At 40.7% G+C, this 25,545-nt stretch overlaps 1 protein-coding gene across 2 annotated transcripts; it reads right to left on the bottom strand.

Moving 5' to 3' along the window:
• Window positions 1-305: 305 nt before the first annotated feature.
• On the bottom strand, window positions 306-23,866 carry TLR3 (toll like receptor 3). Of its 2 annotated transcripts, none has more exons than XM_050947496.1 (5): window positions 23,800-23,866; window positions 19,519-19,967; window positions 9,031-9,222; window positions 4,945-6,773; window positions 306-4,254 (listed from the first exon to the last, which is right to left on the bottom strand). In XM_050947496.1, exons 2-5 carry the CDS (start codon window positions 19,957-19,959, stop codon window positions 4,026-4,028), a joined length of 2,691 nt encoding a protein of 896 aa, XP_050803453.1. In that variant the 5' UTR covers window positions 19,960-19,967; window positions 23,800-23,866; the 3' UTR covers window positions 306-4,025. The 2 variants fall into 2 exon arrangements, with proteins under 2 accessions (XP_050803453.1, XP_050803452.1); XM_050947495.1 differs by having other exon boundaries at window positions 23,652-23,860.
• Between the last annotated feature and the right edge of the window lie 1,679 nt (window positions 23,867-25,545).

Below are 25,545 nucleotides of genomic sequence, written 5' to 3'. Positions count from 1 at the left end.
AGGTTACTAGCATAATTAGTTTGTGTGCATTGTGCATCCATACAGTTTAGTATTAGGGTGACCAGATGTCCCGATTTTATAGGGACAGTCCCAATTTTTGGGTCTTTTTCTTACATAGGCTCCTATTACCCTCCACCCCGTCCCGATTGTTCACACTTGCTGTCTGGTCACCCTGTTTAGTATTGATTTTTTCTTGCTATATGATACAGACCATTATGCATTAATCCAGCTCTCTGTCTCAGTCATGAATGATCCAGCCAAGTATAAGTTACCCAGTGGATTACACAATATCTCAGGTGAAGTTAGGATGTGGATGAGAGAGAGTTGGCTGTGATTTAATCTAGACAAGACACAAATAGGAGGGTGGGCTTGGGGAAACAGCCATATGGCTTAGCAGAATTTATATGAGCACCCCATCACCGAGGGAATGTGACCATCATTTCTAAAAGTGTTGCTAAATCCTGAGTTGCTCTTGGATGTTCAGATAGTGGTTGCAACCGTGGGCACTTTTCTGTCTGAGCCTGGTGAGAAGCATGCAGCCTTTCCTCTCTGACGCTGCTGTTCATGCCTTTGTCACCTCAAGATTAGATTGCTGTAATATGCGGTATGGGAGGTTACCTTAGGACCAGTCAGAAGCTGAAGCTAATGCACGATGTGGTGGGCCACTTATTCAGTGGAGCTGCACCTTGAAAGCATATTAAATAATATTCCAAGATCTCCGCTGCCTCACAATAATCTTCTAGGTGGAATTCTAGGTATTGGTTTTAACCTATAATCATAAATAGCTTGGGACACAATTACCCTGAGAAACCACCTCTCTTTCTCTGATAAGCCATTGTAGAGATCAACATGAATACTCATGTCTCAGCACCCTCAATGTAAATGAAAGGGAGTGGTTGTCAGGGTGTTCTCTGAAAAGGGTACTCCACTTTAGGACCCATTTTCCCTTTGGTCCACCAGATCCTGTATTTGGGAAGTCTACAGAACCCATCTGTTCTCAGGTTATTGAAGAGGAGATGGGCTGAGGATTTGGTGGATGAATATGAGAAGCTTTCAGTTGTATATTTCTAATTGGGAGAGGGATGCAGAGCCAGACGTGGGTACCTATAGGTATTTTTTAGGAACACTAAGAAATAATAGTAATATTGTTTAAATAGTATGATACGGTTTTTCATTCTCTAACTAGATATTGATTTCTGGTAAGTAATCTATTCGGCTGCTCACGGGAAACAGCAGCTATTTCTTATCTTGCTTGTAGAGTTTAATGCATATTAGAACAGTTTTCATTGAAGGAGGAAAACCTAAGTGAACTGTATACATATAACTCAGGGCTGAATTAAATACATCTCAGTGTTAATTGTAAAACCACAAGGATTTGCAAAGCTCCAGTTTGCAACAGCTTACCAAGAAAAATAGATATCTGAAAACTACAAGGAAAAAAAAGAGTTAAAAATCCAATGTAAAGTTGTAACAGGGTTTAAGTCCCACCCCTCTTCCTGGGGCCAAGTTGCTGCCCCCCAATAAGGCTCAAAGAGGCTTCAGGGTTGTGAAACACCCATGTCTTTATTTATATAAGGTTCTCCCACCACTATCTATATATAAATCTTGCAGGATTAATCACCTCCTTTACAGGCCCAGCCAGCTCACTCCCTGCTGCTCCCCACCTTCTGGCACCCTGACAGCCTTTATAGCTCTTGGCTTGTCAGGCCAGCAGGTGGTGCCAATCCTCAGGCTCGCATAAGGCCTCTTCCATCAGCCCCAGTCTTTTTCCCCTGATTGGAGCTGACTGGGTAGGGACTAATTAGGTACTTCTGCACCAGCACCCTACTACATAAGTCAACACATTTCAACCAGAGTCTGTTTCTTAGTTCAGGGTTCCTCAAAGGTTCCCCTCTCCCCCATAACAATCATCAAATTTCAATAGAAAGATTGTGATGTGGACCACCTCCTCTATCATTGGCTAGCATACAAGCCACCTCCTTTGCTAGTCACATCCCCATAGTTTCCCTGTCACAAACAGAAATTACACACTTAAATAGGAATGTATTTTTAGCTGCCATTTGATGGAAGCTGGCAGCAGGAGAAGGGGAGCTGACTGTTGCTGTCATTCACACTAAGATTTATGTGCATGTAAAATGTCATGCAAATCAGGATGCTCTGGTTTTCTTTCATTGATATAATCCACAAGAATTTTCCTATGTTTTAGTAACAGATTTATAGGTAAAGGGGCAACCTCTTAAAGAGACATATTGCATTTTGAATAGTATATGGTTATGTCTGTACAAAAACACAAAGGCCCCATTGAGTGCACAGCACAACTAGCAGGCTGAATATCAGTGAAAGCCATGGAGACCAAGGCAAAAAGCATCCTCCCCACATGGCTAGGAAGCTGGACTCCTAGCACCACAGAAGGTATATACCCCTTGCATAGACTTCCATGGTCTAGGCACCCAACACAGCAGAACCATATCAATTTCTCAGTTTATGGGGGACTTCCATTATGAGAGAGGGAAAATTTGTCCCTAAAAGTGTTTAAAAGTTTTAGGGGCTGATTCTTCACTGCGTTGCAGTTTGTATAGTCATTTATACCTGTGTCAAATGAGTCTGAAACTTCACCAAAATCAGAATAGTAGCCTGGTACAAGGGAGTGGGGAATTAGGGCCTCACTGATACTGTCAGAGCAATAGCCTGGTTCCTCCATCAAATTCTGTCCTACGGGTAGCTGTGAGTGCACTCTAGTCAAGTCACTGGTAAGACACTCATTTTCCCTTTGACTATTAATTGCACTGTTTACAGAACACCTGGTACCAGTATGCCATTCTTATTTAAACACTGTTCTCCAAGTCATTTTAAGTGGAAAAACCAAAAGGTAGAACTAAAAATAAAAAAAATTACATAATATCTAAGAGACAAGAAAAATACATGCTACACAATAGAAGCATCCATACTGCATACATGATACAAAAGATTAAAACAAATCACATTTCATTTCTTTGATCCATATCCGCTCCCACTGAATTGAAGCAAGATTAGACACTGTGGATGATGGCAATAGCAAAATGCCACTCACTTCAGGGGAGCCAGGCTGTCCCCTCTTCTCTAATATTTGTTTTATATACAAAAAGTTCTGTGTAATCATAATATTTCAGGAATTAGAACTACATGCACTATTCTTGTGGCAATTAGGTCCCAATCCTGTGATGTATTGAACTTAATTGGAGTTGAGGGTGCTTAGAACTTTGCAGGGTAAGGTCCTTATACCCAGAAAATGTATTTTGGGTAATAGCTATCTGCTATAGATGCAATATTTATCAGATTGCATCTTCCATTTGAAAAAAAAATTAAGGGACTAGAAATATCAATTTACTGTTCTTGAATTTATAGAATACTAAAACATTGCCTTTAGGGATGCCCTAAATTCAAGCTATTTCAGAGGGGAGGTATCTAGATAGAAGACTATTAGAATTAGGAAGCAGGAGAGAAATTCTAGATCGTCACACATTGCTTAAAATTCACCTTAAGCCAGAAGACCTGCACACTGCCCTCTCCAACACTGAAGGAATTAACAAATGAGGTCTACATGTCCAGGTGCATACTCCCACTCTAGCATTCATTAGTTTGTATATCTGTATCACATTTCCTCCCTCTTATTCATTTCCTCTCTAAAGTAAACAATCCTAGTCTTTTCAGCATCCCTTCATGTGGAAATTTACCATGCCGCTACACATTCTCACCACCCCTTTCTTCACTCTATTTCTGCTCTATTTTAAATAAGCTGATTCTTTATGATCACAGTTTGAAAGAGTTGTCGGTCCTATTTTTTGTGACCATCATGACCATTTTATGGACTCAGAATACAGGTGAAACAATATATGAAGGATAAGAACAATTACCAATTAAAAACACATAATAGGAAAAATAGAGGAGTTGCTGTGGATTGGTTTAATTTTTCCCCATAAGAACTGTTATCCTTTAGTCAGTCTGAAATGAAGTGTCCTAACAGTTCAATATTATACTTCAGAAATTCAGTGTATGTTGCTGCTAGATTTAAGTGCCATTTTTAATTGCTGATGAAATGCATTGACACGTTCTTTCTGAGCTGGCCAATCCAAGATGCAGCGAGATTTGAACATTCCTCTTCTCAAGCAAAGTGCATGATTCAGTTTGTAATCTGGAATGTCATGAAGAAAGATCAGTATGATGGAATCCCGACTTTGCTCAATAGCTTGCTGGACAGCATGGTACACCTTGAACCTTAAGCAAAAAATAAGGCAATTAAAAACTGGTGTCTTGAAAGTACATGCTATATAACTACACAGAGCTTATGAATGATTGAATCAGCTGACTTACGCAGGGATGAGTGACATCAAATAATTTTCTGTGACAGCCCCACAAACGTCAGTGCCGAATCAGGGCTTTAATTTGTATATAGTTTTTAACATTTAACCTTTATGATAATACTGGTATTACATAAATAAATCACTCATTTTTTAATTTAACTAAAAAAATAATAATTTGCCCTCCAAGTAATTAACGGTCTCAATTTTAGGCTCACTTAGTATACAGTCTTCTTTCTGTCAGCCACCCAAACTGGCAGTGGTAAGACCCTGGCTCAAAAAATGATCTTTGTATGTTAACAACCTCACCAATCACTGTGTTGTCTCAAACATCTATTTTTAGGGAAGATCATCTGAAGGGAAATGACGGTTTGATAGACTAGACAAGCAGGTAGATTATGAGCCAAATTCTGCTTTCAGTTACTCTGGGGTCATCCGGAGTATCTCCATTAAATGTCAGACAGTTACACTCATGTCACAAAGTATAATTTGCCCTGGAATTTCTGTTTTCAAGAAAGTAGACCACTGTCTTAGAGATGACTGCATTAAAGATCTGCTGGACAAGTGTTATTCACACACATTCACATACACGCATGCACATACTCACTTTTTGCACCAGGGATCTTTTAAGAGATGTTCAGTGACAACAAAGATAATCTTCCGACTTCTTTTTATACTATTAATAGTGGCTTCAAATTCAGATATGCCTGCTTCAAAGTCTCGTTCCTCTAAACAAAACCTAATTTGAGACTGATCATTTTCTTCCAGAGGAATGAAGTTCTTGGACACCCAATTACTGTCCCTTCTTGCATGAATAACATAGGCATCATAATCAAATTCTTCCTGTTGCCTGTCTATTTCTGTAAAACCAAGTACTCGATTTACTGACACATTCCAGTAAAATACTATCCTCCAGCCTTCAAAATGGATAAGAACAACAATAAAGATGAGGAGCATTATCACAGTGGTGCTTATTATGTACAGTAATTTAAAAGGGGCACTATCTTTGCAGGGTGAAATGTCAAAATGCATCACCAGAGTACTATGATACTTAGGTGGGGTGTTGCAAAGGTAATGGGTATCTAATCCAGGTATGTTTGTTTGGGTCACATTAAGCCAATTAACAAACCAGGAGATACTTTCACAGGTGCAGTCAAATGGATTGGAATCCATCTCTAGTTCTTTCAGATTCTTGAAAGCTGTCCCAAACACTTTTTCTTCAACAGATGTTATAAGATTTTTCTGAAGGAACAATGAATTCAGAGATATCTGGTCATCAAACAAAGATGCTGGAAGCAAGTTCAAATTATTTGATCCTAAATCCAGGCTTCTTAATTGAAACAAGCCCTTGAAAACTTGTACTGGTATCTCATCCAAGCCATTAGACTTCAAATTAAGTATATGCAGGTTAAGAAGATCTTTTAAAAAAATGACAGGGCCACCTGGATTGGCATGTTTCCAAAGTCGAGCCAAATTATTATGCTGCAAATCCAGAATTTCTAGTTTGTGAAGTCCATCAAACAAATCATCTTTTACATTAGCTAGATTATTGTTGCTGATATCCAGGATGGTTAGATTCCGTAGAGGGTGAAAAGGTGAAGGGGAGAGATCCAGATTGCTACAAGCTACCTTCCGTAGCATCAGTTTTCTAAGGCTAGGAACAAAAGCAAACGATTCGCTTGTCAAAGTCAGCCATTTGTTGTAGGAAAGGTAGATATCCTCAATATTTTGCAGACCTTTAAACTCATGACCTGTAAGCACCTGGTTTATTTCATTGAGTCCCAAATCAAGAATTTTTAGGTGTCCCAACCAAGAAAATGCTCCACTTTCTATTTTTGTGATTCTACTTTTTGTAAGATTAAGAAACTGCAGAGTAGAATTAGCAAGTGATGAAAACGTTTTATTTGTTATTATTTGTAAGCCATTTGTCCAGTTACATAGACTCAAATATTTCAGATTGTCTAAGCCGGTGAACATATTAGGAGTAATTTCTTGAAAATTATTACTATCTATAAGAAGATACTCTAAATGGCTTAGCCAACGAAAGGAGAAATCATCAATTTTTCTGACACGTGACCTTCTCAGATTCAAATATTTGACATTGGACAATCCATACAATGAATGAGAAGATAAGTGAGAAATCCTATTATCCTCTAGGTGTAAATTCTCTAAGTTTGAAAGCCAGGTAAAAGAGTCATTTTTTATCACGCTCAAATAATTTTTGGAAAGGTTTAAAACTGTGATGTTTGTTGTCTGCAGTCCGTGGAAGGTTGACTTGTAAATACAAGAAAGCTGGACCTGGCTCAGTGACAGATTCTGAATTCTTGTGCCTGATAATTCCAAGCAAAGTTTCTCTGTGAGATTTTCGCCAAGCTTAACGTTGTTCAGCATAAGGCCATACAGATTTCCAATTGCATGTAAACAGCCTGTGTGAAACTAGAAGTGAAAAAAATTAATGATTTTGACATTAAAAGAAAAAAAAATCACCTAAGAAAGTTGTTCCATAAAGCCAAAACCTGGAAAGTTCTTCAAATCACAACCATAGACCAAGAACACAATTTAAATTAATTCATAGATTTCAACTAAATTCCACAGGACTTAACCAAACTTTGTTTTAAAATGTGTTATATTTCTATAGTAATGGTTCAAAACACTGTATAATAGCCTTGAAAATTAATATTTTGCATCTGTAATGAAAAAACCTACTTTATTTTTACAGTAGATACATGAGAGTGATTTGAAATTCTGTGTCTAATTCTGATTTAACTATGAATCTTTGGAGGTAACTTGGAAATATATATAACAAATCTCTCTGCCATGTATTTCCTGTGAGGTTTCATTTACTGATCTATTATCAAGAAGTGTGAAAATGGCACTTAATGAAAGAGAACATGGAATACTTTGGCAAAATAAAGGGGGGGGGGAAAGGGTATTTAGGCCTACAACAGTCAAGATGAACTCAGTTTCTTTTTTGTGGGCACAATATGCACTCATGAAACTAGAGCCTATACATTTGTTTCCACAAAATGAATGGCAGGTACAAATCAGAATATTTGCCCCTCTTCTTGATTCATTATCAGAATTGATGAATGATAGGCACAAGTACTCATTTGTGCCAGTACATGAGCCAGAAAGAACACAGTTTGACTTTCAGAGCTGACAGGGAGGTTGAAGGGAGAGAGACAACAACAAAACCAAACCAATGCCAATTTACTTGTGAAATGAGTACACTTATCCTGAAAGTCAGGGAGAGAAATTCAGAATTCAACAATGCCATTTTTGCAATCACTTTTCAGAGCAGAACCATATTTTAATGCTGCATTGATTGGAGTGTGCATGTGTAGTACATAAAATAGCATGCAGGCAGTAAACTTGGATGGAGGACATCCACTTTTTAATCTATTTGTATGCTTTTCTATGTGCTCATTTCCATAGTATCTGAGCACTTTGCATACATGAATGAATTTAGCTTAACACCATCTATGCGAGCTAGGTAAAGATTAGGAAATGAAGGGACAGACTGATTAACTAGTTTGTCCAAGATACCAGAGGACTGTTTATGGCAGAACTAGAAATAAAACCCAGATGTTGGCAGTTCTTGTACAATGCACTGATAACCAGAGCCATTGGAACTTCAGTTAAAAGAGTCAGAGAGGTGATGTGATGCTAGGGAAGATGCCAAGGAGGGGGAAGAAATATGCAGGAGAGAGAAGAAAGGAAGACAAGAAACAGAAAAACAAAAATGGGCAACAGCACACAGGTAAGAAGCCAGGAATGAGGGTGACAGTGAACAAAGGAAGGGCAATGGGGAAGAGAATACATGCAAAAGAGAAAGAGGGAAAGGAAAATTGATGCTTCTTTTCCAGAAAAAACTAGAGAGAAACATGAAAAAAAGAAGTTAGTACATTTATTTTTTGTTTTTGTAGTATTTTGTTGCATATCCCTGGCCGATATCTCTAAGTCTGGGGGCGGGGGAAAGAGATGAAATGGCTATTTTGAGCACTCATAGTACATTAATGTTGCTGCTTATCTTCTCTAGCTACCACCGTTGCAGTATAGACATACCCTAAGAAAATACATTCATTTTAAAATCCACAGCAGCAAGTTTCAGAGGCCTGGTCTATAGACTCAAGCTCACAGGCCTTGACCTATGGCACTAAAAACAGCAGTGCAGAAGCTGTGGCTTGGACTGGAGCTCAGCTCTGAAGCCCTCCCCAACCCAACCTTCAGAGCCTGAACCCTTTGTCCACATGTAGCTGTTTTTAGCACAAGCCCAAGTCTGTAGACCTGGGCTCTGAGTCTCACCGCCACAGGTTTTAAAATGCCACGTAGATGTACTTTTGGTTACTAATTGTGACAAGATCCTGCTCCCATTTATTTCAGTGGAAGCTAGGTCATGCCCTTTACTACTAGTTAAGACTGAGTGATAACAATATCCCAAATCCCAAATGCTTAAATAAAAGGAAATGAGTAGTTAAGTGCATCAGAAATCTTACTTCACTTGCATAATAAACCAACTCACAACATCAAGAATAAAGTAATGTGTATTTTATTACAACAGAACAATATTACTCCTGACCAAAATGAATACTATTCTTTTAGCAGTGATTGCAAAATAGAAAAATTATGTGTCAGATCTTCAGCTGGTGTAAATGATTTATACCAGCTGAGGATGTGGTCTTGTATGTCTTACCTCTTTCAGCGGGTTTGATGATAAGTCAAGCCTATTTAAGGAAGTGTTGCTAAGAAAATCTAGTTCTTCCTTTTTTAACTCAGTGATTTTATTCTCTGACAGCACAAGCTCACGAAGGCTCTCCAACTGTTGGTGGGTTCCTAATTTTGTAGAAAGCAAACGATTATGAGCTACATCCAATATGTTCAAATTCTGGGGGTGGAAAAAACAGATGAAAAATACATTAACAAGTTAAATACCTTTGGAATTATTTTAGCCATTCTGAGCTTAAAAATTGGTCACATTATCACAATTAGAAGAGCAATAAAACAAAAATTGTAACAGGGAGAAACACATACATGGGAAGGCAATAGTCTGTCTACATCAGATGTCACCCATTATGAGAATCTTTAAGCCAGATGACCAATATGGCTGCAGGCTGCCAACCTCCAGTTTCCTGCAGGAGAAAGCCCCCCTGACATCTCATATAGCGAGCTACCTCCAACCTCAACCACTGGGTGATCTTGACCTACCATGACATGGTAAAAAGCAAGCTTCTTATTTAAAACTACTCCTCCTGCTAAAGGCCTAAAGGACAGCAAACAGTTAGCCCAGGACTTGAATTCTATTCTCTCCACTCCCTCTGAGTGGCCTTAATCCTTTTACTTTGTAAACATTATTTAGTTGCATTTCAACATTTCGATGAGGTAAGTATCTACATTTTACAGAGCAGTTAACTGGAACACAGAGTTTTAGGGGGTTGCTCAGACTTGCCTAAGGCAGCCAACCAACGTGAGAAAAGTGTTTAGAACCTACCTATTGCCCGGTTCTCTGTTGTTCTAAGGCCCTTTTAATGCAGCTCCCAGATTGATGCTGAGCTAGTGGAATAGCCCCATGTTCAGTCTTATCATAGACCCTCCATGCTATAGTAAGGTGACGTTATTCAGCCAAGCCAGAACAGCAGGAACTAGCACAAAGGAGGCTTAGAACAATTTTGGCCTTCCTCACTCTCTCCTGCAGGGCCAGCCCACAACATTTTGGCACCTGGGGTGGGGAGCTCAAATGACGTCTCCATTCCCCCTCACTTGGGCCAAAACTTTGAAAGGTCTCAATTCTGCCTTCTTCCTGTTCTACTCCTCTCACGGTACTTCTCTGCTACCTACCCCAATAAAGGAGATCTAACAACTTAAAATGCCTCATTCAAAAATGTTAAGTAACACTTAATTTCCAAACGCCTGAACAGCAAATGTAACTTTTCTTGTCTGCATAGTAAATACTGGCATTTTTTTCTGTTTGAATAATCAAAGTGGTGCTTTCTGTGTCTTCTTGGTTGCAAAGATCTGAACTGCTTCCAGCTGAAGGTCCACAGTCTGGGCCAGCTCATGCTCTATTGAGATGACTGCAAGGCCAACCAGCCTCTCCTGTGTCATTGTGGAGCGTAGATGTGTTTTTATTAACTTCAGCTTGGAGAAGCTGCGTTCTCCACTGGCAACTGTTACAGGAAGTGTTAGAAGTATGCGCAGAGCAACAAAAGCATTTGAAAAGAGGGTGGTCATCTTATTTGTGCACATATATTCCAGAACACCCTTTGGAGTTGATCCTGCTGAAATGCATCTTGAAAGAGCTTTCAGTTAATCACCTAAATCACTCGCATCAATATTGCGCATGTTATCATATGTCAACACTATCTCTAGTGCCCTGCATTGCTGGTGTAGGTCTTCTTCAGGTATAGTGAGGAGTTTTGGAATATCGTACAACATGCAAGATGTACTGCTGTGTTCCTTGAGCAGAATGAAATGTGCTTCAACTGACTGTATTGCACAATCTAGCCCCTGGTTAAAGAATTCAACTTTGAATTGTTGTTTGGGGTCTCTTATGGGATTATCCCGAGCCTCGTAATCAAAATGTCTTCTTCAGTGACTCTTATATTCTTGAATGGGTGGGAAAATAGCTTCAGTGTGAAGTTCCTCTACCAACTTCTGTGCACTCTTCAGAATGTTTTGAAATCCCTCATCTGACCGGTAAGACTGTAGGTATGACTTTGCTTTATTGTTGTTGTTCCATTGCTCCAGATATATCAAGGTCACCACCTTGGAGTCTCTTGCTTACAACATTTATTTCAAACAGTTTGCAACAAAAAAACAATATGCAGCATTCTGGGGTTTTGAGTACATAAGCCATGGCCTCTCCACTTTGTCACCATTGAGGATTTCACACCAGTAATGTGTTGGATGGAAACTTCTGTTTTCATTGTCTTTGGGGAACATGAAGTTTTCCACTTGCTGCAGCCCATGCAGTACAAGGAAGTCCCTCAGGCTACTGCTCAACTGGGTCCACAGTCCAGGATCATCTAGACTTAAGGAACTAAACTCAGTAGCAGCTGTTTCTTGCACCTCAACCACACTCTTCTCTGATCTACACTTTTCTTCAGGAATGTGCATGGTTACATCCATTTGAGATGGAGATATGGATGCTGCAGTAGCTGCCAGGTCACCTGCACACTAACTGGAAGATCAGGCATCTCCTCACCATTCACATCCTCACTGGGGCCAGAAGGCTCACTGTGAACATTTGTGTTTCTATATCTCAGGAGAGCTCCTTCCTGCTTAGATAGAAAAGCTTCCTTTGCTTGCTTTCTTTTTCTGAATGCTGCCCCAGAGAGGTGTTTTCTTCTTTCACTCATGACTGCTGTTCTGTGCTAGCTATAGTGGCTCTCAACACTCAGTTGAAGGGGACAAATAAGCAGGCTGATAGCAGGGCCTGAGTGAGGGAAGATATCAGCATCTTAAGGGCCAAACTGGCTCTTATTACTTCAGTTGACTGCCTGTTCTCCTCAAGTGGGTTCAGGGAAGCAGCAGGAAACAGGAAGCTCCCTGAGAAGTTGGTATTAATCAGTCCAGGCTCCTGGGATTGCTAGAGAGGTACATTAGAGGCTCCTCCTCCTCTTTCTCCCTGCAGCTCCTGCTGCTTTCTGTTATTCCCCTCTCACCTTTTCTTCTGCCTGCCTATTATGCCTCTTGTGCCCTCCTTCCTCCAGTACAGCACAGAGAATGCATATGCACTAGCAGCAGACACAATTTTCTCCATGCTAGGTCCTAGTGGCACTTCCCCCAAGTCTGGCACCTGAGGCGGCCACCTCAATTTACCTCACAGTAAGGCCAGCCCTGCTCCCCTGCGCTGCGTTAATCAAATGAAATGGAGAATAAAGTATTTTGTCTTCTACACAGTAGGCCATAGTTTATAAAAACAATTTGAATTAGTTGGGGATTAGGTCCTGCTTTGAGCAAGGGGTTGGATTAGATGACCTCCTGAGGTCCCTTCCAACCTGATATTCTAGGATTCTATAAGAACAGCCATACTGGGTCAGACCAAAGATCCATCCAGCCCAGTATTCTGCCTTCTGACAGTGGCCAATGCCAGGTGTCCCAAAAGGAATGAACAGAACAGGTAATAATCAAGTGATCCATCCCCTGTTGCCCATTCCCAGCTTCTGGCAAACAGAGGCTAGGGACACCATCCTGGCTACTAACCATTGATGGACCTATCCTCCATGAACTTATCTAATCCTTTTTTTAACCCTAGTATAGTCTTGGCCCTCACAACATCCTCTGGCAAGAAGTTCCACAAGCTGATTGTGCATTGTATGAAGAAGTACTTCTCTTGGTTTGTTTTAAACCTGCTATTAATTTCATTTGGTGATCCCTAGCTCCTGTGTTACGAGAAGGAGTAAATAACACTTCCTTATTTACTTTCTCCATACCAGTCATGATTTTATAGACTTCTATCATATCCCTTCTTAGTCATCTGTTTTCCAAGCTGAAAAGTCCCAGTCTTATTAATCTCTTCTCATATGGCAGCTGTTCCATACCCCTAATCATTTTTGTTGCCCTTTTCTGAACCTTTTCCAATTCCAATATATCTTTTTTGAGATGGGGCAACCACATCTGCATGCAGTATTTAAGATGTGGGCATACCACGGATTTATATAGAGGCAATAAGAAATAAAATATCATATTACCAATCTGTTTCTTAATGGTTCCCAACATTCTGTTCGCTTGTTTGACTGCTGCTTCACACTGAGTGGATGTTTTCAGAGAACAATCCACAATGACTCCAAGATCTCTTTCTTGAGTAGTAACAGCTAATTTAGACACCATCATTTTATATCTATAGTTGAGATTATGTTTTCCAGTGTGCAATACTTTGCATTTATCAACATTGAATTTCATCTGCCATTTTGTTGCCCAGTCACCCAGTTTTGAGAGACCCTTTTGCAGCTCTTTGCAGTCTGCCCGGGATGTAACTGTCTTGAGTAATTTTGTATCATCTGCAAATTTTGCCACCTCACTGTTTACCCCTTTTTCCAGATGATTTATGAATATGTTGAATAGGACCGGGCTCAGTGTGGGACACCACTATTTACCTCTCTCCATTCTGAAAACTATCCATTTATTCCTACCCTTTGTTTCCTATGTTTTAATCAGTTACCAATCCATGAGAGAACCTTCCCTCTTATCCCATGACAGCTTACTTTGCTTAAGAGCCTTTGGTGAGGGACTTTGTCAAAGGCTTTCTGAAAATTTAAGTACACTATATCCACTGGACCCCCTCAAGAATTCTAGTAGATTGGTGAGGCATGATTTCCCTTTACATGTTGACTCTTCCCCAACAAATTTTGTTCATCTGTGTCTGACAGTTTTGCTCTTTACTATAGTTTCAACTAGTTTGCCCAGTATTGAAGTCAGGCTCATAGGCCTGTGATTGTTGGGATCACCTCTGGAGCCCTTTTAAAAATTAGCATCACATCAGCTATCCTCCAGTCATTTGTTACAGAAGTGGATTTAAATGATAGGTTACAGACTACAGTTAGTAGTTCTCCACTTTCACATCTGAGTTCCTTCAGAACTCTTGGGTGAATACCATCTGGTCCTGGTGACTTATTACTGTTTACTTTATCAATTTGTTCCAAAACCTCCTCTAATGACACCTCAATCTGGAACAGTTCCTCAGATTTGTCACCTAAAAAGAATGGTTCAGGTTTGAGAATCTCTCTCACATCCTCAGCCATGAAGACAGATGTAAAGAATTAATTTAGTTTTTTTGCACAATGGCCTTAACATCTTTGAGTGCTCCTTTAGCATCTTGATCGTTCAGTGGCCCCACTAGTTGTTTAGTAGGCTTCCTGCTTCTGATGTACTTAAAAAGTAATAGCAAAAATTTTTTTTGAGTCTTTAGCTACCTGTTCTTCAAATTCTTTTTTGGCCTTCCTAATTATATTTTTACATTTCATTTGTCAGAGTTTATGCTCCTTTCTATTTTCCTCACTAGGATTTAGCTTCCCCCTTTTAAAGATGCCTTTTTGCCTCTCACTGCTTCTTTTACTTTGTTGTTTAGCCACGGTGGCACTTTTTTGGTTTTCTTACTATGTTTTTTTAATTTGAGGTATACAATTAAGTTGAGCCTCTATTATGGTATCTTTAAAAGTTTCCATGCAGCTTGCAGGGGTTTCACTTTTGGCACTGTACCTTTTAATTTCTGTTTAACCAATATCCTCATTTTTGTGTTGTCCCTCTTCCTGAAATTAAATGCTACCGTGTTGGGCTTCTGTGTTGTTTTGCCCACCATAAGGATGTTAAATTTAATTATATTATGGTCACGATTACCAAGTGGTCCAGCTGTATTCACCTCTTGGACCGGATCCCATGCTCCACTTAGGACTAAATCAAGAATTGCCTCTCGTCTTGTGGGTTCCAGGACTAGCTGCTCCAAGAATCAGTCATTTAACGTTTCAAGAAACTTTATCTCCACATTGTGTCCTGAGATGACATGTAGCCAGTCAATATGGGGATAATTGAAATCCTTCATTATTATTACTGAGTTTTTAAAATTTTAATAGCCTCTCTAATCTCCCTGATTATTTCACAGTCACTATCACCATCCCGGTCAGGTGGTCAGTAACATATTCCTACTGCTATATTCTTATTATTAGAGCATGGACTACCTATCCATAGAGATTCTATGGTACAGTTTGATTCATTTAAGATTTTTACTTCATTTGATTCACACTTCCTTTCACATATAGTGCCCTTCCCCCACCAGCACAACCTGTTCTGTCCTTCCGATATATTTTGTGGCCAGGTATTACTGTGTCCCATTGATCATCTTAATTCCACCAAGTTTCTGTGATGCCTATTATATCAAGATCCTCATTTAATATGAGACACTCTAGTTCACCCACCTTATTATTTAGACTTCTAACATTTGTATACAAGCACTTTAAAAACTTGTCATTTTTTAACTGTTTGCCATTACATGATGTAATTGAATGGGACTTTTTTTCCATTTGTCTGTTTCTCATCAAATCCTACCTGTATTTTATCATCTCCCATCCTCTCCTCCTTACCAGGATATAGAGAATCTCCATTAGTAGATCCTCCCCTAAGTATATCGCTGTCCGAACCATGTGCTCCTCCGCACCTGTCAGCTTTCCCCTAGCCCTTATTTTAAAATCTGCCCTACAATCTTCGTAATTTTAAATGCCAGCAATCTGGTTCCATTTTGGTTTAGGTGGAGCCCATCCTTCCAGTATAGGATCCCCCTTTCCCAAAAGTTTCCTCAGTTCCCAATAAATCTAAACCCCTCCTTCTTACCAACACCATTGTCTCATCCACGCATTGAAACCCTGCAGTTCTGCCTGTCTAAGTGGCCCTGCGCACGGAACTGGAAGCATTTCAGGGAATGCTACCATCAAGGTTATGGACTTCCATCTCTTCCATAGCAGCCTAAATTTGGCATCCAGAGCCTCTCTCCTTTCCTTCTCTATGTTGTTGGTACTACATGTACCATGACCACCAGCTCCTCCCCAGCACTACACATAAGTCTATCTACATGCCTCGAGAGATCCGCAACCTTCGCACCAGGCAGGCAAGTCACCATGCAGTTCTCCCGGTCATCTCAAACCCAGTTATCTACGTTTCTAATGATTGAATCCCCCAAAACTATTACTTGTCTCTTCCTATTAACTGGAGTTCCCTGCCATGGAGAGGTATCTTCAGTGTGCGAGACTACCACAACATCATCTGAAACAAGGGTCCCAACTATGGGATCATTACCCTCTGCTCCTGTTGGATATTCTCCTTCCCTGAGACTTTCATCCTTCTCCACAGCACAGAGGCTGTCAGATGGGGGGGTGGGAGGGGGGACCGTTCTACTGTGTCCCAGAAAGTCTTGTCTCTATACCTCTCTGTCTCTCTTAGCTCCTCTAGTCCAGTCACTCTGGTCTCCAAAGCTTATATATGGCCTCCTTGCACCAAATGCACACTTACACCACCTGCCCACAGGGCAGGTAATCATACATGCTGCATTGGGTACAATAAACTGGACAGCCCCCAGTCTGTTGCTGGACTTGTGCTGCTATTATCTTTTTACTCCTGCAGCTAGTTCCTTTGTTGTTGTTTTGTTATTATCAGGGGGTTCTTGGCTTTAAGTTTAAAGAATGTTAAGTGTATCTAGCCCCCCAGTTCACACTTCCTCCTCTAAAAACTCCCTCGTGAAACTCCGTTAGCTGCTCCTGGTCACTAGCTCCTCTGGATGCTTGGGAGCAGGCTTTTTAAAGTCCTGGTCTTCCTGAGTAGCCCCGCCCCGTAGTTAAGGGTTGATGGGTGCTAAAGTGCTTAGGAATCAAAGCCTCGTTAAGAAGCTCTCAGCTTTGCCTAGCAGGCCACTAGGCTCATCACACACACACGGTCAGCACACAGTCCCTCAAACAGACAGACACACGGTATAGTTCAGTCAAGCAGCAAGTAAACCACAAGCACAAACACACGCTACAGAAAACAAACCTACCCCAACCATAATCACTCATCCTTCACCTGGAGGACTCCCTCGCAAAACTCTCCTTATTGTGTCACTTAGCCCACATGTAAAATGTAGCTAATAATTATTAGCTCTTTTTGCTAGGTCCTTTGAGACTACAAATGAAGTATTACCACAGTCCTATTTTTATAAGTGGTCAAACAGAGAGATAAAGTAAACTGGGAAGCACTGTACGTTAGTACATTAAACATTGGTCTTCACAGTTAGACTTGAATTCTAATAACTTGTAACTTTGGGCAAGCTTGTTAATATCTTTGAGCTCTATTTCCTCAAATAAAAAATGAGAATTATAATTCTATTTTACTAGCCTCACAGTATTAGCTAAGGCTAGACCAGGGGTTGGCAACCTGCAGCACGCATGCCAAAGACGGCAGGCCAGTCAATTTTTAATGGCACGCTGCTGTTTGCTGCCTGCCAGGTTCCTGGCCCTACTCAGCCCCTCCGCCCATTACACTCTCCTGCAGGGGCAGGAGGCAGAAGCTTGGCCTTGCCAGCAGCCAAGCTCCCCCCTCCCCTGCTTCTTCCTCCAATGTGATGCTTTCCTGCCCCTACCCCTGCCACTCCCTCGCCCTGCCGCCGATCAGCTGATCGCCCTTGTAAGCAGGAAGGGGAGGGGAAGCAGAGCCACAGCGTGCCCGCTGCTCTGCAGAGGAGGCAGAGAAGAGGTGGGGAAGGACCCTGGGGAAAGAGGTGGAATCGGGGCATATCCCCTCCAGCCCACTGCCCTGAGCACCCCAGCCCTCTGCCCTGACACCTTCCACACACACCCAGCCCTCTGCCCTGAGCCATGCACCCCCCTCGCACACCTCCAGCCCTCTTCCCTGACCCCTGCACCCCCCACACACATTCCCACCCCCACCCTGAACACCCAAAGGGAGCTCTTACACCCCCCCCACACACACACACATTCCCACCTGCATCCCTGGTCTGGGATCCCAGCTGTTGGCCCCGCTCAGCCCGCTGCCAGACTGGGGTCCTGGCTGCCGGCCCCATGCCAGCTGAGGTCCCGCAGGCCCTGCTCAGCCCGCTGCCGAACTAGGTGAACGGAACCCCAGGCCAACAGTAGGCTGAGTGGGCCGGCGGCATAAGATCAGCATTTTAATTCAATTTTAAATTAAGCTTCTTAAACATTTTGAAAACCTTGTTTACTTTACAAACAACAATAGTTTAGTTATATAATATAGACCTGTAGAGAGACCTTCTAAAAAACGTTAAAATGTATTACCGGCATGCGAAACCTTAAGTTAAAGTGAATATGCGAAGACTCGGCACACCACTTCTGAAAGGTTGCCAACCCCTGGGCTAGACTGCTTATCTAAATAATCATATATCCCCACACTCTGGGGTAATCACCAAGTAGCACAGGGGGAATGCCAGGAGCACAGCCACAGCAATTTTGTGTTCCGGTGATTCTCCAACTGCTAGAAGAGAGCTTAGCTGATCAGGGTAACCACAACACTCACTTGAGCTGCTGAAGATCAGTTTACTGATAAATAAACTATGGCTACTTTGACAACCACCCAAGGCAGAAGAATGCTGACAAATTCTAAGCAGATGACCATGTTGGCTAGCAGCTACAAATTCATATAGGCCTCAAAAGCTCATAGAGGCCTGAAAAAGGAAAGAATGTAACCTCTCAGCTTGGTAAAGAAAGTCACAAATGTGTGTGCTTGGAATATGAAAAGTTGACACACAAAACATACTACCGTCTAGAGTTGGCCAAAAAGGAGAAAAACTTGCAGTAAATTTAGGAGATTTTAAGTCATTCTACATTTTGCTGTTTTTCCTATCTGATTTTTCATTTTCCTCAGGTTGTATTATCTTCTCTTATTTCCACAGGGACTGAGGGGGAATGATATGGAACCTCAAACTCTGCATCCACGTCACCCACCTCACCAGACCTGCCCACTTGCCACTCTTCCCCTATCACAGACCATGACCCTGTATACAGAGAGGCCTCAGAAGAGGAAGAAGGGGATAGAGGGAAGGACCCCACAGAGGTGGCAGAGACCCCATTCTGCTCTAATCCAGTGGGCCTTGTCTGGAACATTCTTTGGGAAAATAAAAGGGCTAAAGAAGTTAATAGTAACTGTAGGTTGCTTCTTCTCCAGAGAATGAAGAAGAGTATATTTAGGCTTAGAAGGCATAGCTATTTATAGGTAAATGTCAATAAACATCAATTTCACTGTACACACACAAACCAATTGATGGAAATATTTCCATCAATTATAATAAAAATGTACAGATACACAAAGAAAGAAAAATGCTGCTCGAGTTTGATTTAAGGTAATTTACTTTGTATATTTTGACATATGATGTTAACAACTTGTGTTTTAACAGTTATAAAGTTTAAACTTTTTGAATCTCAACATCTACTGCCATTAAATAATTGTCTGGCCTCACCCATAATTTCCCATAGCTGTGAACATTCAAACTGATAAAAATAATAAAACACTTAAAAATAAACATCAGTATTAGCTGACAAAATTATAAAAATGAAAAATTGGATTTTAAGTGTATTGGACCTTCCCAGATGAGGACCATGACCTGCTCTGGAGATGCACTGGATTCTAATTCAGTAATTGCTTTTCATTTTCTAAAACGGAAGAGAAGAAATATTTCTATATATCTTACCTTCAGGTTTTTGAAAGGATTGCTTTTGACCTCTATTATGTTGTACCCTAAATTGAGCTCAGTCAGGCTGGAACAGGAAGCAAAAACATTGTCAGTGAGCTCATGCAACTGATTATGTTGCAGCTTCAAAACTTTCAATAGGGGCAAAGTTTGGCACAGTTCTGGCTGAAGTTTAGAGAGGCTGTTGGATCCTGCATCCAAGTAAATAAGCTGGCTGTACTTAGTTAAATTTGCAGGTGGTAGCTTATTTAGCTGGTTATGAGAAATGTCCAATGCTGTTATATTAATTGGGAGATCTGAAGGAATTTGTTTCAGCTTTAGATGACTGCAGTCAGCCACTTGATTTCTGATCTTACATTGGTTCTCAGCTGTTACACAAAGCAAGGAGAAGGTGAACAGGCTGTAAGACAAGCAGGCCCAGCTGGGAAGGGGATCTCTCATTGTTCTATCTACAAAAGAAAAAGGAACACATACAGTACCAGTTATAATCATTTTGGTAAAGTATGTACATAAACGTTTACTGTAAATTAAGACAGACTTATAATCAAGTACTCTCACCTATGCTATGTACACTACAACAACACAATCTGATAATTTTAAATTACCTAAAACATTTAATCCATCCCTCCCATACTGTAGCACTACCTTGTTGAAAAAATTAAATTCAATCACATCCCAAAAAATTAGGTTTTGTTTAAACTTTGTTTTTGTTGTTTAAAGTCTGACTGGAAATGTGTTAACTTTTTTATTTCAATGAAAACGGGGTGTGATTTTTTTTTAAACGCCTATTTAAACTTGGCCCAAAATTAAAATTTTGTAAAATCAAGGTGTCACAGAGTGGTTCCAGCCCTAAAGAAGGAAGAAGCCAGTGTGCCAGTGATTCTCCAGCTGCCTCCTAAGTGAATCTTAAGAGAGGACACCTAGGTCCTATAAATAGCAGGTCCTTGAAAGATCTGTCAGGACAGATGAGAGTTGCTTTAGGTAGCTCCTGAAGGTAGGTTAGTAACAAAAGGGGTGAATTCCCAAGCCGAAGACCCAGGACTGGAGAGAGTTGAAGGCCAGAGGGACTTGCTTGTGACTTCTAAGCCAGAAGGTGAAAGGCCAGGGAACAGCAGAGGGTCTTACTGGTGTCTCCATGCCTGGGCAGCTGGGCCCAGATGACCAATGAGAAGGTTAGGGGAAGTGAGAGATGCTACCTTTGTGAGGATGAACTCCCAGCAGAGAGGCTGTGGGGATTCCTCCAAAGAATAGTAGGGTTTAACTTTAACTAGAAGGGCTGGAGTGACTGTTGTGGTAAAAGGACAGGAGATGACTGAAGAAGAGCCTCTGTGTGGTATGTGTTATGGGGATGGACTACTAGAGCCTATAGGATTTTACTAACTATATCACTGGGTATGAGAAATGGACTGGTTGGGGCTTTTGCTATGGATTATTTCATTTAGGTTTTAGTAAATTGTCCCCTGCCTGCCCCTGGAGGGGATTAGTGAATCAGAGAAACTTACTAGGGACTCTGAAGGAGGAATGCTGAAGCAGGGGTGCCTGTTCTGCTGCAACCTGATGCTCGAGGATGCTTCAGATGAGGTCACCTTGTCACAGGGGGATTTTTAATAAAACCTAACACCAATTGAAATGTTCCAGCATTTTAAATATCATTCTTAAAACAGCTGTTTTTACAAACAAAAAATAAACACTTCCTTGTAGTCTTTGAAACCTCAATCTTAAGAATCCAGTAGTGAAACTGACTTAATTCTCTCTGTCCAAGTTGAGAGAAATATAAAAAGCAAGTTAGTGATGGGTATATTGGATTTTTAACATTTTTCCATTTCTAATATTCTAATGTATTAGTAAGAGATTTATTTACAGTTAGTCTTTTAAACTAAGAATGTTTCTTTAAACATCCTCTTTTGGAACCCAAACATTTCAGCATTGTCCTAACTGCATCAGGATTGGAAAAAGACAAATGAAAGTGAAACTAAATAGTCCAAATCTAAGTTAAGAGCACCAGAAAGGGCAAATAAAATGCAGAAGTGGTAACTTTTACCTTTAAATAAAATTCATCTGACTAACCAGTGATGTTACTAGCAATAGAGATAAGAACATTTGTGATCTTGCAAGTATATCAGACCAGATATTCTTGTTCTCAATACAACAGAACATTCTTTTTTTAAAAGTCTTTTTGAAAGACTACCAGTAGATGGTCAGTTTCTATAGAATATTCACTTAGCTCATTTGAAAAGATACTATATTAAAAATAAATTTGTTTAAACATGTTAGACAAAGTTGTAGGGGGTTTTTTGTTTGTTTTTTTACAGTAGAAATAAGTCTTTCAAAAAGGTTTCAGAGTAGCAGCCATGTTAGTCTGTAACAGAAAAAAGAACAGGAGTACTTGTGGCACTTCAGAAACTAACAATTTGTTAGTCTCTAAGGTGCCACAAGTACTCCTGTTCTTTCAAAAAGCAAATTAAGTTACAGGTACAGCTTCTATACCTAGGTTCTGCTGCCAAATTGTTTTACAATAATATTTTAAATCTTTCTCTCTCTTGTTGCTCCAAGAAAGCTCTGATTTTCTTGAAGTTAAACAAGAATAAGCTCTCGAAGATCTTATTACAGGCCTAATTCAGTGGAATACTTCTGTATTTACACTGCTATAAAGGAGAAGAACTTGACCCATTATGACCATTGGTTCAATTAACGTATCGATACATTGTATGAACCACTAACAGATTTTTGCATTGAGTTTTTAAATTCTTCCATTTCCCATATTCCCACCATGTGATATAGCTAAATATTATATATTGTTGGATTATGGACTAATTTAAAATCTACCCTAAGTAGACCACACACTTACAGTCCTACTCCTTTAAACAGATGTGGTGGGGGACCCTTGAACCCAAGCACAGCTCCATTAAATTGAGTGGGACTTCATGTAATTGCAAAGATCTGACCACAAAGATCCTACTGCAGAATCTGAGCCTGTGTTTGCTGCCAGCCTAACAGAAGCACCATTCTGCTAAGTGCAACACAACTTCCGTTAAATGTGCCATTTCTGCTTTCCCCTGCCCCATGTTACATTGTATTTGGTTTTTTTAATTTTTCCATCAGATCTATTATGTAAGAATATATGGTCCCATGTTACAAGAATACATTCTGTATACACACACACACTGCAGAACACAGCAATCCAGTTGGAATCAAGCCCTTACTTGTGCAAAGCAGTCCTTTGATGTCACTAGCACAGCTCCCTGACTACAGGATTCTGCTTGTACATTTCACAATGCCACAAGAAAATGATGATCCTCTTCCTAATAAGACTACAATACAACTCTAAAGCTTGCTGTAAACCCTATGGAGCACATCCTTATTGCTGTACATAACCTTTGCTCATTCATGTATCCCTATTATGTAAGGCTTACTCTTATAAATAAGGGTCTGATCTTGCAAACCCTAACTTCCTCTCCTTTTAAAAATATAGGGTGAAATCCTGGCTCCACTGAAAGCAATGGCAAACTCCCCTGGACTTCAAGAGGGTCAGGATTTTAACAAAGCAAACCTCACCAAAATCACCTAACATCCACTCAATCTGCTCTAGGGCCCAATCCTGCATAGTCATGAGCACCATCTGGAAGGTACTGAACATTCTCAACTTCCAGTGACATTCAGAACTAAGGATGCTTAGTGCTTCCCAAGCAGCAATTCACTTCTTATAGGACTGGCCCCACTGTCTTAAAGATCCCTTGAAACATGATACAGGAGGAAAGTGCATATGCTCTGAGTGTTTTCTGCTGTAACAAATATGATTTTTTTTTTAAAGACTAGGTTGAGAGTAGTTTCTCAATGTATTATATTATCTCAGACTCTTTGGAGATTTGAAAATTTGCATTACTTGTATGAAAAATTGAATTATTAGCCATTAACTCTGTGGAGTCAGAGAGAAAAATCAGCATAACACCTGGTGCTAACAAATATAGTGTTTTAAGGTTAAAAACTGCATCACTTATGCATATCCTCATCCAGGTTTTTAAGTTTGTAATTGCTGCACACTTGTCAACCTTTTATTGCTAACTTCTGTTTATTGAGAACCCACTCTAGTTTTTCCTTAATGTTGTTAAAAATAGGATTTTTTTTCCACTCACCAGACTCCAGCTGCTTTAGGATAGAAAGTTCCCCCTTTTTTGGTTTCCCCTCTTTTTTTCTGCTGGTTTGTTCTTAGGAAAGGGAACTTCACCAGGATAAACCTTCTAAGTAAAATCTGTGTCATACAGTAAAAGCTGAAGACAGTACCAAAAGAAGAAGCTACACTGTCCTATTTGTAGCTATATAGAATGCTCTCCCTTGTCCCACTTCTCCGATCTTTCATTGTTTGCTTTTAACAAACTCTTCCTGTTTCAGTGCATCTTACAAGGTCATTCCATTTAAAGAGACAGCAGCCTTCGTAAGCCTTGATGTTACCCTGGATTCATTTCCAACAACTACTCCAGGACATTAAGCATTATTACTCTTTTCACCCTGCAGTAGTTTCCAATCCCCATTATCTTTCCAAGGTATTTCAAAATTGCCTGGTTTCTTAATCTCTTCTTTTTGCCCTATTCTCCCTCTCCTTTTGCTCAGTTCTGCTTAATTTTCACATCTTTCCATTAAGAGTGTGTCTGCTCTGCACCAGAAAAATGTATACCCTTATTCTGGCAATGTGCAGTTCAACTAGTGCTGAGTGCTATGCAGACAAGGCATGGGTGTTTTTACTACCCTGGTCACAAGAAGTTTTCATGATAAAACAGTAAAAATGCCAGCACCCAGATCACACTAGTGCTTATGTGATTGCTAGCACTGGTGCAGCTGCATTGGTGCTGGAATACTAGTTTGCAGACAATGCCTTAAGGGGCAGCAGAACAATGTATCCAGCTTCTAAAGCTGAACCATGTTAAAAATAAAAGTTGTCCTCACATTAAATTTCCAGCTTGATCCCTCAGTTCAGTGAAATAGAAAAGCAATAATTACATCCCCACACTTTAGCCATTTACAAACTTTCTTTCTGCACCATTCAATGTGTGGTGAAGGCCTGAAGGAATCTGACTTACTTGGAGCCTACAAGAACATAACAGGGGCAAGGACAGCAGAAAGAAAGTGAACAAATACAAGCACTTTCCCTCCCCTCCACCACACACTGCACAGCACCTTGGCTGTGCTGCCAACTAATTAGAGAGTAGAAGCAACTCCTCTAGAGAGCATGAACTGCACCCTTTCCTTATGCCCTTTGGTTTCTTTCTACCATTACCACATAAGCAAACAATAACACAGAGCAGCCTATGGAACAACAGAGCTTTGCCTCAGACAGTTCTTTTCTGTGGTAAAATAAACAGAACTGCCAAGTCTCGTCCACAGGGAGGGATACTCCCTCATTTTCCTTTCATTGTAAGGCAGTTTCTGGGATTCTATGCTTCAGCTGCAAACAGTTGCCATCTCTACTTCCAGCTATGGAAGAAACCAACAAATCAGAACAAGCTGATAAATATACTTGAATATGCCTCAATCACTGGACTACAGATTCATTCTTACATGCTCTTGCTTTCTCTACTGCTGGTCAAATGACAGTTATATTTATCCTCAAAGGGTGAGAGAGCGTGAGTGAGAATGACTCTGTAATCCAGTGGTTAGGGCTAGGGTTGCCAATTTTCTACTCACACAAAACTGCACACACTTGCTCTGTCTCACACCCTGCTCCTTCTCCAAGGCCCTGCCTCCTGCTCACTCCATTCCCCACCCCTGTTGCTCACTCTCTCCACCCTCACTCACTTGTTCATTTTCACCAGGCTGGCTCAGGGGGCTGCCCTGTGGGAGGGAGGGCTCTGGCTGGGGCCAGAAATGAAGAGTTCAGAATGCAGGAGGGGGCTACAGGCTGAAGCAGTGGGTTGGGATGTAAGAGGGGGTGAGGGCTCTGGCTGGGGGTGCAGGCTCTGGGGTGGTGCCAGGGATGAGGGGTTTGGGGCGCAGGAAGAGGCTGGGGGTGGAGTTGAGGTGTTCAGAGTATGA

This window comes from Gopherus flavomarginatus, chromosome 3 (assembly GCF_025201925.1).
Source record: "Gopherus flavomarginatus isolate rGopFla2 chromosome 3, rGopFla2.mat.asm, whole genome shotgun sequence".
Taxonomy (NCBI): domain Eukaryota; kingdom Metazoa; phylum Chordata; order Testudines; family Testudinidae; genus Gopherus; species Gopherus flavomarginatus.
Note: the sequence above shows the minus strand (reverse complement) of the source record. Positions and strands in the feature narration are given on the sequence as shown.

What these genes read in the sequence shown, in the direction of transcription:
- TLR3 (XM_050947496.1), bottom strand. Translation starts at nt 19,959, where the DNA reads ATGAGAGATCCCCTTCCCAGCTGGGCCTGCTTGTCTTACAGCCTGTTC. An exon ending in ATCCTTTCAAAAACCTGAAG is followed by an intron (nt 9,223 to 19,518) that starts GTAAGATATATA and finishes TTCCACCCCCAG; the next exon opens with AATTTGAACATATTGGATGT. An exon ending in CATCAAACCCGCTGAAAGAG is followed by an intron (nt 6,774 to 9,030) that starts GTAAGACATACA and finishes TTTCACTTCTAG; the next exon opens with TTTCACACAGGCTGTTTACA.